Here is a 12,395-nt window from a genome sequence, read left to right as displayed (position 1 = left end):
CAAAGTATGCCTTGCGGGGTATCATTTTAAAAGTCTTGACCTGTTGAACATTAATATCCTCTTGGATTTTATATGCTATCATTGTATGGGAAGTTATGAAGTTTTGCTATGTGTGTGTTACTGAAATATGTTGCAAGGTTGGGAACACCCACAACCAGCCTTTCAAGTGCAACAATGGAGGAGCCAGACGTGCAGATGGCCCATTAAAGAAATCCACACACCCAAGGACTATCCCAGGAACCATGTACAATCGAGACTTCTCAGCGATAGCACATAGACAATGGAGACTGCTTGACCCACGTCATAGCAAAGGCTCTTTCCAGCAAGATGGAAGAAGCTATAAAAGGCAGGAAGTGACATCATCCCCTGGCCTCACTCCTCCCTCCCCCCCACACAAATAAACACCTGGAAGCACATCTGGAGGAAAAAGACTGAACTGGGGAGGTAGTCCCAGGCTGGAAGGGAGCCTGTGTATTAAGGAACTATACCAACTACCAGAGTGAGACACTGCTTGATTCAAATCCTGTCTAGTTTATAGAACTCAGATTGCGATTTTACTTTTATTTCTGAGGTAACCTCATGCTTATTACTTATAATCACTTAAAATCTGCAGGCTTATTACTTACAATCACTTAAAATCTATCTTTCTGTAGTTAATAAATCTGTTTTATATTTTACCTAAAACAGTGCATTTTGGTTGAAATGCTTGGGAAATCTGCTCATGGCTGGTGCACGTCCACTTTCCTTTGCAGAGGTGGTGGACTGGGTAATAAACTTACTTTGGTCAGGCTTCTGACCAAGGCAAGATGGTACAGCCTGGGGGTTCTAGGCTGGGGAGCTGGGATAATTGGCTGGAGCCTCTCTATTGTTGGTTCATGAGTGGCTGGCAAAAGCATTCATGTAACTCAGCTGGGTGTGTCCCTGCCTGTGGATGTTTGTGTAAGTACAGTACCTGACAGAGGTTTGTGGCTTAGCAACAGCATCACAGTGTGAAAGGAAGCCCAGGTTGGAGGGACAGAAAGCTCAGAGATACTACAGTTCCAGGCTGCATCCCGGGAAACCCGTCACAATCATATCATCCCATCTTCCCACACCAATACAGTGCTATTCTACTGCTGATTACTGTGATCTCTCAACCCCAGAAATGCTAAATTCTATGGGATCAGCCAAGAAGAATAAAAGCACAGGGAGGGGAAAGGGCTTAGGCTGCAGCTGAGAACATTCAGGCTCAATAGCAGAACAGGTTGGGCCTGCAAGCAAACAGCCAAGGGAAGCTGTGGAGTCGCCCTCGCTGGAGATATTAAATGCCTGGATGCTTACTAGGGATAATCTGACCTCGATGCCGGAGAGATGGAGGAGGGGACCAACTACAGACCTTTCCAGCTCAAAAGCTTCTGTCTATGCTGGGATCCCCAAGTCCCAAAGACTGACAGTTTCTCCAAGCTTTAGCACAGACGCTTGCTATAGTGATGGGAGGTGTTCTCCCATTGCTGTAGGTAATCCACCTCCATCCAACCTACCTACCGCCTCTCATGGTTACCTCCATGAGAGGTGGTAAGTAGGTTGACAGAAGCTCTGTTTACACCGGGGGTTAGGTCGGCTAAACTGCATCTCTCAGGGCCGTGGATTGTTCTCACCCCTGAGAGACGTAGCTATGCCAATGTAGGTGTTCAGTCTAGCCCTGTCTTGCTGCTAATGTTCCCTTGTAATGTTCTGCTCGCTCTGAGTGTATGAAGATTTAAAAGGGTTCTGAGGCTCAAACTAGGCCCATCCCAATTTCAAGAGAACCCCCATCCCTAACTGCTTATAGAGCTTTCTCAATGTTGGGGTCCTCTGAGATGTTCTGAACCTCATTGTCAAGGAAAGCAGCCCCTACCTCCTCACTGTCCTTGTGCTGCTCTTGGTACTGACTCTCCGCGAACTGCACAGCATCGTGGACACTGTGGAAGGCCAGCTCACCATTTCCTGTCTCACTCTCCCACCCGCCATCCTGGAGCAGGTGACGGATGGAAGGGTTGCAATTGGCCAATAGGACCTGGATGCCAATCTCCTTGTAATCATGGTGCATCTCCTTCAGCATGCTGAGGCCCACGGTATCCAAGAACTGCATGGCCCCGCAGTCAATGACTAAGGTGTGCATATCTATTGGCGGAATGGCGGTTGCTGTTGGGTCCTTCTGGACTCCTTTCTTTGAAGGCTTGAGGAAGCTAAACCTGGAGGAGAAGCAGCTGTCACTGCTGCCCAAATTTGCTTTTGTCTTGAGCCTTTCGTTGTTTGGCAGCCACCATGGCAGGATTCACCCCAGTTTTCTGGTAGAGCGAGCTCTTGAAGTAGCTCTTGTTGGGGTAGTAAAGGGAGGAATTGAACCTGAAGATCTTGACATTGGTTATACTGCTGAGCTGCTTGTAACTGGTCCTCATAAATTTCAGTATCATTGACCTTGCCCAGAAGGGTGGCCCTGGGCCTCTGGATGCGGAAGATGATGCACAGGAGAGCGAAGCAGACTCCCACCAAGAGTCCAATGTCTGTCAAGATCAGTGAAGAGGCCAGCATGGTGACCCACCAAACCACCGTGTCTACCTTGCTGAGTCGCCACATGCTGGGTGTGTCAGCAAACTTCTACAAGCCTCCCCAAAGGTTGGCGATGGTGATCACCCCAGGATGCTGATCTGCAGCGAGGAGAAGAGAGGGGCAATCCACAGCAGCACCAGCAGCAGCACCCCGCAGGTGATCAGCCCCAAGATTTGGGTGTGACATCCTGTGGATTCCTTAAGCAGGGTCTTGGCCAAGGCTGCAGAGTGGCAAAGCAGTGAAAGAAAGAGGGGACCAAATTGCACATGCCAATGGTGATCATCTCTTGGTTAGCCCAGACCATTTAGCCATGCTTTTTGGCAAAGATTTCTGCTAGGGAGACTGTCGTAGCGAAGCCAATGATAGCAATGGGCACAGCATCAACTGCGAGACTGGAAAACAGGTGCAGGTCTGGTAGGGTGGGTTTCTGGAAACCAGTGGGGATGCTCCCACAAATGGCAGATTTGTATTGCTTCTCAAACTTAAAATAATAGGAGAGCAAAGTGCCAGCAATGACCACCAGCAGCTCCACAGGAAATGGGGCCTTCATCTTGTCCTTGTACCGGACATTGATCTCCTTGCCTGGTACAATGACGGCCAAAGCAATCAGGCTGGTGACCAGGTCACAGATGTTGGTTTTCTGAATGTACCGGAAGATCTCAATCCATGTCAGGATGAGGGATCCCACCCCCTCGTGGCGAGGGATTTTCAACCCAAGGAGATACTTCATCTGAGAGGTGAGGATGGTCAGAGAGGCTCCGGTCACGAAGCCACTCAGGAGGGGTTCTGACAGGTACACAGCTATGAAGCCCAGCTAGAAAACACCTAGAAGGATCTGAAAACAGAGCCAGTTGTACCCTTAGCATTGGTTTTAAAGTCAAAAGAGAGTGACTGAGGCAACGTTTCAATTTGCTGTCACTCTAAAGCTACTGGCTGTTTTATCTACTGGGCTTTCACAAGAGTAAACTGTTATAATACAGAGAATGTTATTTGACATCAGGCTGAGAGCTAGCTAACCAGAGAGGATTATAGGGCCTGTCTGTGTCCAGTGGCTCCAGAAAGGCCTCCAGAGCCGCTGTCACCATCTCCTGATAGCAAATGACTGTGATCAGTAAACACCGTGGAATCCAAGGGTAGGGCCAGACCCTCAGTCCCTCTTCTGGCAGCACTGCACTGATTAAGTAGCCCAAAGTAGCACTCGGGAGTCCTCAGGTTGCAATAAAGTCAATGTAGCCAACTCTACGCTCACTGTTTTCGGCCACCCTGGTGAAGGGGACATGTCAGTATCAGGCCAAGGGCAGTAGCAGATATAGCTGGAGCACACTGCACTCCAGCAATCCCCTGCTGGCAAAATGGTCCTTGTGGGAGGAAGCAGAGTTACTGCTCGTGTAATTCAGAGCAACTCTAAAACTGCTCCAAGTTTATGCCAGGAGGCAACCCAGCTCCAGGTCTTGGGCATGGAGAGAGGGCTTATAGCCCACCTTCTCCCCCATCTTAGCTTCTGCCCCAAATACAGCTCAGACAGATACAAGGATCTGGCCCATGATATGGGAGAGAAATAAACCGATGTCCCAAAATTCAAAATATTTGGATCAGGGTTTCTAAATCCCCCAAAGCATAAGGGTGGTTGGCTCAAGCATTTTGGTTAGAACCTTTCTAACGATCAGCGCTAAGTATCACTGTCGTTAATTGTGAAATTTAGTTGTGAATCAAGGCTTGGATTGTAAAGATCCTAAAGTTTTGGGGTGTTTGGTTCAGGCCAGTCCCTAAGTGGGGGAGACCACAGTGAGGAATAGAATGATAATGAAAGAACCATACCTGGTAAAGCCCAACAAGGAAAGTTAAGGAAATTGCCACAGTGATTGCATAGCAGCTTCTGTCACAGATGACTGTCCCGTTGCTGGGCAATGTGGAATTCATTAACGATGCAGAGCCGGTATTACCATCTCCATACCCTGATAGGTGAAGCCGCCGGTTCACGGTTTCCCCAATCATCAGGCACAGGACACCAAAGGACCCGACAGCATTATGGCGCGAGGTGGCCATGACAAAGTAGATGATGGAGCAGAAGAAGTTGGTGTAGAGTCCATAGATGGGGTCCTGGCTTGATAAGGGGGAGTAGGAGATTGATTGTGGGATGGCAACTATCCCAACCAGTAATCCAGAGATGACATCCCCAAGCAACTGTTCCTTGATTCTGTGTCGGGGAAGCCATTCCAGCACTGGGAGCAGCTTGAGGAAGAAAGTGATGACAATTTGGCGATTCCACTTGCAAGCTTCTTTGGCTTTCTTCAGGATGAGCTCCTTGGTGCTAAGACTTGTGGGCTCATGCTCCTCTAATTTGATGTGTATGTGATAAAAAGATGAATCTTGTGGTGCAGAGGAGCTCAGTGTTTCTATGCTCTGCTCAAACTTCTGTTTTGTGGCAGTCTCCATTGCTCCAGGAAGCTTAAGAGAGGACAGCAGGCATACTCATTAAGGTATTTATTTTGGAGTATATATAAGTATGCTCTGCCTGGACTCAGGGGCCATGCACAACACACAAATAGAGAAATGCAAGTTGCAAGGCAACAATTTGACACAAATCAGTTAGAAAATCATCTTTCCCTGAAGCTGGTTGATCTATTTATTCTGAATAATGGGCCTGATTCTCCACTGCACTTTGTGTAATCATTTAAACCAGTGCAAAATGAGTGCAAAGTCAATCTGAAATGCAACCACATCAAAATAGTTGCATTTTACATCCAACAGACCAGGGGTCGGCAACCTATGGCACGCGTGCCAAACACAGCACACGAGCCAATTTTTAATGGCACGCTGCTGTCTGCCGGACCCAGGCAGACAGCAGCGTGCCACTAAAAATCCTGCCCGGCCCACTCTTTCCGCCCCCTGCCCACCGCTCTCTCCTTGCAGGGCAGGCAAGCTCCCCCCTCCCTCCGCCTCTTCCCCCAGTGTGCTGGGTTCCTGCCCCTCCTTCTCTCCCTCCCTGCGGCCAATCAGCTGATGGCCCTTGCTACGGAGAGGGAGAGGTAAAAGCGGGGGAGAGGTAAAAGCAGAGCCGCAGTGCGCTCTCTGCTCCAGGGACCTTGGGGAAGCGGGGTGGAATCAGGGTATATCCCCTCCAGCCCCCTGCCGTGAGCTGCTCAGGGCAGGGGGCTGGGAGCACCCCCATGACCCCAGCCCACCCCCCCAGCCCTCTGCCCTGACCCCTGCACCCCCCCACACACCCCAATCCAGTGCTCTGACCTCTGCACCCCCCCCCACAACCCCAGCCCTGACTCCGGCACCCCCCACACATACCCAGCTTCCGCACACCCCATGCCCTGACTCTTGCACCCCCCACATCTGCACTCCCACCCTGAGCCCCAAACGGGAGCTCCTGCACCCCACCCCCCACATTCCCACCTGCACCCCTCGCACCAAATGGGAGCTGCCCAAGTAAGCGCTCCGCACCCAAATCTCCTGCCCCAACCCTGAGCCCCCTCCTTCATTCTAGCTCCTGACCAGACCCTACACCCCAACCCTCAGCCTGCTCCTTCACCCCCAGCCCTGTGCTCAGTGCACTCCCACCCTCAGCTCAGTGCAGAGAGAGAGGAAGAGAATGGGCTAGAACCAGGGAGAAGGCAGGTACCCACTCTATGTGGGCAGGGCCAGGACTCCAGACTGGCAGCGGGCTGAGCGGGGCCGGCAGCCGGGACCCTGGCTGGCAGGAGCCGGCAGACGGAACCCCAGACTGGCAGCGGGCTGAGTGTCAGCAGGCTGAGCCGCTCAATCCACTGCCAGTCTGGGGTCCCGGCCACCGGCCCCGCTCAGCCCGCTGCCGGTCTGGGGACCCAGCCGCCGGCCCCTTGCCAGCCCCTTGCTCAGCCCACTGACAGCCTAGGTGAATGGAACCCCAGGCCGGCAACAGGCTGGGCGGGCCGGCGGTGTAAGATCAGCATTTTAATTTAATTTTAAATGAAGCTTCTTAAACATTTTGAAAACCTTGTTTACATACAGCAATAGTTTAGTTATATAATATATAGACTTATAGAGAGAGACCTTCTAAAAAATTTTAAAATGTATTATTGGCATGCAAAACCTTAATTTAAAGTGAATAAATGAAGACTCAGCACACCACTTCTGACAGGTTGCTGACCCCTGCAATAGACGCTGGTGTAAATGACTATCCAAGGTGAAGGGCAATGGAGAATCAGGCCCAATTCTTGTTGCAAACATAGCAACAGAGCTTGTACAACATTTTATTTTTCCATGAGAAAATGTCATTTCATTGAAACTGAAATTTCTCATAGGAATGTGTCGATTTTGAGGAAATTTAGTTGGGAGAGGGAGGGGGGAGTTGAAAAGAAGCATGTCAATAAGACCCAAACATAATGGTCAACATGTTCAGAATGGAGCATCTTGATTTTTCATTTTGAAAGACTCTTCATCTAGCTCTGAATTACTACAGAGAATTACTTCCCAGGTATCTGGCTGGTGGGTCTTGCCCACATGCTCAGGGTCTAACTGATCACCATATTTGGGATTGGGAAGGAATTTTCCCTTGTGTCAGATTGACAGAGACCCTGGATGGTATGGGCGGCACTGCAACCACCCCTTCGGGGAGGCTAGTCCCCCCAGCCCCGCCTCTTCCACCCGAGGCCCCGCTCCTTCCACCACCTCGTTCACGAGAACCACTCCCCTCCCATCCACTGCAGCTGGAGGAGCCCCGGCCAAACTGGCCCAAGCCCCGGGCTACACCAGCCGGCCCCAAGCGCTGGACCGACCCCCAGCCATGCCAGTTGGCCCCAAACCACCTCAGCCATGCCAGCCAGCCCCAAGCGGCCTCAGGTTGCCAGCCAGCCCTGAGCCACCCACTGGTCTGGGCTGCCTGCTGGTCAGCAACCAAGTCCCAGCTCCAGGGCGCTGGCCGGAGATGGGCCTCCCCTGGCTTTGGGTGAGAGGGAGGGGCCTCGGGACAGAGCATGGGCAGGGCCACGGGCTGGGTTAGAGGAGATTTAGCTCTCTCTGGCCTTTGATAACTGACACCCATGCAGGGAGAGTTTTGCCTTCCTCTGCAGCATGGGACATGGGTCATTTGCAGGTTTAAACTAGTGCAAATGATGGATTCTCGGTAACATCCAGTCTTTAAACCATGATTTGAGGACTTCAGCAACTCAGCCAGAGGTTAGGTGTCTATTATAGGCGTGGGTGAGTGAGGTTCTGTGGCCTGCAACATGCACGTCAGACTAGATGATCACAATGGTCCCTTCTGATCTTAAAGTCTATGAGTCTATTAAAATAAAATAAAAAAGTCAAAATCCAGACAAAATGTTTCAACTGTCCCAAAATGATTTTTTGGTCAAAAATTTCATTTCATGGGAAATTTTTGAAATTCTTTGTTTTTGTTTTGATTCGGAGCAGAACAAATTGGAAATTCCAATTTCCACATGGCTCTATGCATTTCTTGGTTAGCAAATCATTTGTGAACCAAACCTGGTTTCTGTTGATGCTTATTACTTGTAGTATTAGTTTTGGCCAATAATTTACAGCCTGTTAGGTGCTATTTGGTATTTGTGCTGTATGATTGGTTACCTAAATCATGGGCTATTGTGCTTCTCTTCCCTGATTGGGTAAGTGAGTTTTTAAAAAGGAGAATAATGAATAGTGAGTAAGATGTTTTGCTATGAATTGTGATAACATTAGTGAAATTTTTGAGATTTGTGAACATTGTCATGAATGTTCAGCAGTATCTGAATATTCATATATGATACATAATATGAACCCATGAATTGTACTGAGCTGGCCCTGGTGTTTTTATTTGCATAAATATTTGTAAATTGGGTTTTCTGTTAACCATGCAACCAGCTCCACTCTCCTGGCTGCTACTACCTGAGCATCCAGGGAGGAGGTAAGCACCAGAAAAATGAATTCGCAGCAAGCAAACCTCTATAACAAAGGAAGAGAGACCCCTTCTGTCCAAGCAGGTGAAATGAAGTGGTTGTGGTGTTTGATTATGAATCAGGAGTTCATCAAAATATGCCAAGTATTTTTGCTGGAAATTTTGAAAACTTTTTTTTTCATTTTTATCAAATTTTCCTAGGAAAATTTTTCCATTTTTTCCCTACAAAACACCAATACCCCCAAAACGTTGAGTGTTCAAAAAAACCCCTTTTGGTTAAAAAAAAAGATTTTTGGTTTTTAACTTTTAAACAGGAGCAGATTTACATGAAACAAACTTGTGCGGTGGCACAGGGCCCCCAACGACAGGGGCCCCCCCAAAATACAGGACAAATATTTGACAACCTGCCCCCAAGTCCTGGCCAGCGGCGCAGCAGGGCTCAGGCAGGCAGGCTGACTGCATGTGGTGGCCAGTGGCTCCGTGCTGCTCCCAGAGGCGGCTGGCTGCTGGCAGGTCTCTGCATGCCCCTGGTGGTGGGGGGAAGGCAGTTCCGTGCACTGTCCCCGCCCCCGGCAGCACACGGAGACCCACTGCCCCCCTCGCTCCAAGGGGTGCGCAGAGACATGCCAGCAGCAGGGCTAAGGTGGCTACCTGCCCGCTCTGCCTCCCTCCCTCCGCACTGCTTTTCTCCCAGAAGCGGCCGGCATGTCCCTGCGGCCCGTGGGGGGGGGAGTGTATGTGTGTCTCCGTGCACTGCATCCACCCCAAGTGCCAACTCCGCAGCCCCTATTGGCCAGGAACTGCAGCCAATGGGAGCTGCAGGGGCGGCATCTGTGGGCAGCGGCACACGGAGACTCCGTGCCCTCCCACCCCCTGCCTAGGAGCCGCTGCCGGAAGCATGTGTGTGCCGGTCACTTTGGGAGCTACCCCCCCTCCCACACGCCAACCCTCTGCCCCAGCCCAGAGCCTGCACCCCACACCCAAACTTGCTCCCAGAGCCCGCCCCCCCACATCCCTCTCCTGCACCCCAACCTCCTGCCCTAATCAAGTTACCTCACTTTATTTTCATTTATTTCCCAGTACTTATAATACAGGAGGAGAATGAAGAAAAAAAGAATGAAAAACGGGGGTGGGGGTGGAGATAAGCGAGAATGTTCTTTTTCTTGGCTGGGTCCCGAGGGGGGAGCCCCAAAAATGAAGCTGCGCACAGGGCCCCACTAACTCTAAATCCGCCACTGCTTTTAAAGAAAGGAAAATTCCACCAAAAATGATTTTTTTTCTGTGAAAATTTTCATTTTTCCAGAAGCTGCATTTCATTGAAATTACATTTCTACAGAAAAATTCTAAGCAGTTCTAGGAAGCATGTACATTCATTCAATATCCTAAGGGCAGGAGGGGTATTCGTTGCACAGCTGCATAACCATCTGATGGGTAAACTCAAAGACCGAACCCTTTAAAATGCCTTTTCCAGTCTCCGACTTTGTCTACAACAGAGGTGGGGAAACTACATTCTGTGGGCCACATCTGGCCCGCGGGACTCTCCTGCCCGGCCACTGAGCTCTGGGCCCGGGAGGCTAGCCCCTGGCCCCTCCCCTGCTGTTCCCCCTCCCCCACAGCCTCAGCTCACTGAGCTGCTGGAGCCATACTCTGGGCAGGAGGGCTGCGAGCTCCTGGGGCAGTGCAGCTGCAGAGCCCGGCCTGACCCGGAGCACGGCTGGCTCCGGCCAGGGGGCGTGGCTGTAGCGCCGCCAGCCACCGGTGCTCCAGGTAGCGCGGTAAGGGGGCAGGGAGCAGGAGGGGTTGAATAGAGGGCAGGGGAGTTCGGGGTAGTGGTCAGAGGGTGGAGGTGTGGATGAGCGTCGGGGCGGTCAGAGGGCGGGGAACAGGAGGGTTTGGGGGCAGGGGTCCTGGGGGGCAGTCAGGAAGGGGGGGTTGGATGGGGTGGCGGAGGGCAGTCAGGGGCGGGGGAACTGGGGTGGTCAGGGGACAGGGAGTAGGGGGGGTGGATGGGGCAGGGGTCCCAGGGGGACCGTCAGGGAACAGGGGGGTTAGATGGGGCAGGAGTCTGGGGGGGGCATCGGGGGCAAGAAGCAGGGGGGGCATAGGGGGCGGGAGCCAGGCCACACCTGACTGTTAGGGGAGGCACAGCCTCCCATAACCGGCCCTCCATACAATTTCCAAAACCCAATGCGGCCCTCAGGCCAAAAAGTTTGCCCGCCCCTGGTCTATAACATGGAAATGTGACAGGCTAGCCTAGCCCAAACCCCAAAGGGTTAATGCAGCAGCCAGTTAGCCCTGACCTCTAGAGGCAGCAGAAGGGGGAACAGCTGAGTGTGAGCTAGAGTCCTGCCCAGGTCTGTGTGACTTGTGGTTGTAACTGCTGTGTGTGTTTTGTGACTGCTGTTCTGTTCTCTTTGGACTCTTCATAAATTCCCATAAAGGTGTCCCCGGAGAAAAGGGACTGAATGCTGTTTCCCTGATTTATTTTAGGGCTAGAAAAACAGCGCGCCAGCCCCCAGGGGGTTAATCCCGAACAACTATTGCTGATTAACTCCATGTGTGGAAGCCCTTACTCCAGAATATAAATCCCTTATTATGAATTAGCTTAATCTATTTTAATCCACTTAGTAAATAAGACTCTCTTACTTCAGAATATGAGCAGCCACTCATGGAGTTAATCAGGAATAGTTAATTTGCTTTAAAGTCACATCCAACTCTTTTCTGGATTAACTTCCACATGTAGCCAAGCCCTAAATCCTGCTTTGTGGTGAGGTGGGTATTGCTGTCTGGTACTTTCCCAGCAGTCAGATATAGTGCCTCATACTTGGTGTGGTACTGGCAACAAGATTAGCAAACGCCCTTTTGAGCAGTGTCAGCAGGGGACAATGGTCCATGGCAGGCTCCAGTTTTAGAGGGGAGATGTATTTAGCTAACTGTCTCACTTGCTCAAATGGAAATACAACCTCTTTGTGGTTCCCTAAGGCATCTATCACTGCTGCATGCAGAAATGCTACTTTATATGAAAACACAGGCTTTCATATTTTCTAGTCGTTCGGCCGGTCTGACCCAATCAAAACCAGGAAATTCAGAGCTAGGGCTCCTCAAATTACCCCACGGCACCCAGACATTGCAGGGCTGCACTTCTGAAACCAAATGACACTGCCCTCTAGCTCACTTTCCCCCTACCCTGTTGCATTGTTTCAGTGCTCTGGCTTCCTTCTGTGGAACCCCATGACAACTTACCTCTGGTCTCATGAGGAGCAGGGGATGCCTTTGCGACAGCAGTGACTGTGTGTCTATATCTCTGTGACCACGAGCTACCTGAAGGGAGATCTTCTGCATCTCCCAAGCTGCTTCCCAGCAGCCATCTTACCTCAAAACAGGAGCAAAGAGAAGAGAATGCATGAGGCAAAAAGTTTCAAACCTGTTTCCCGGTCCTCTTCCTGGATTGTATCTTGCTCCCATTGAGAAGAGACCTAGATAATCCACCCGTGCTGTTGGTCCTTTTTATCTGGCTCTGCGTGATCGAAATTGTGAAGCCAGCCAAACAGTTTGTATTTTGAAAACAAATAACATTCAAGAGGGATATTTTAGTGAAAACTTGTTCTGCCCATTAGGATGATTGGAAAGGTTTAGACAAATACTCCTAGCAAATGGCAGCATTGCCGATATCAAAAGATTTTATTTGGTAAACAAGGGGAATTGTGCCAAAGGAATCTCTCTCCACCGCCTACTGTGTCTTCCCTCCAAGTGCTGAAGGAGTCCTCTTAGCTGGCTTTGCTGCTCATGAGCAGTCCTTTCATACGCGGGCAGCTTTTGTCTGACTAGTTCCATGCTCACCTTTATTTCATCCTATAGGTACCTGTAAAAATGCCTAATATAGCAGTCACTAACTGTGCTATCCAGGTGCATGTACACCTCTGAGTACAGTAGAGTGCCAGCC

The 12,395-nt window shown here is 50.5% G+C and overlaps 1 protein-coding gene and 1 pseudogene across 1 annotated transcript; both read right to left on the bottom strand.

Annotated features, from left to right (window-relative positions):
* Positions 1–673: 673 nt before the first annotated feature.
* Positions 674–4,064, bottom strand: LOC122461379 (annotated as a pseudogene).
* A 205-nt stretch (positions 4,065–4,269) lies between these two features.
* On the bottom strand, positions 4,270–5,015 carry LOC102938240 (sulfate transporter-like). The gene has a single exon (XM_043520705.1). It carries the CDS (start codon positions 5,005–5,007, stop codon positions 4,270–4,272), a length of 738 nt encoding a protein of 245 aa, XP_043376640.1. The 5' UTR covers positions 5,008–5,015.
* Positions 5,016–12,395: the final 7,380 nt, after the last annotated feature.

This window comes from Chelonia mydas, chromosome 8, assembly GCF_015237465.2.
Source record: "Chelonia mydas isolate rCheMyd1 chromosome 8, rCheMyd1.pri.v2, whole genome shotgun sequence".
NCBI classification, from domain to species: domain Eukaryota; kingdom Metazoa; phylum Chordata; order Testudines; family Cheloniidae; genus Chelonia; species Chelonia mydas.
This window is presented reverse-complemented; position numbering and strand designations above follow the sequence as displayed.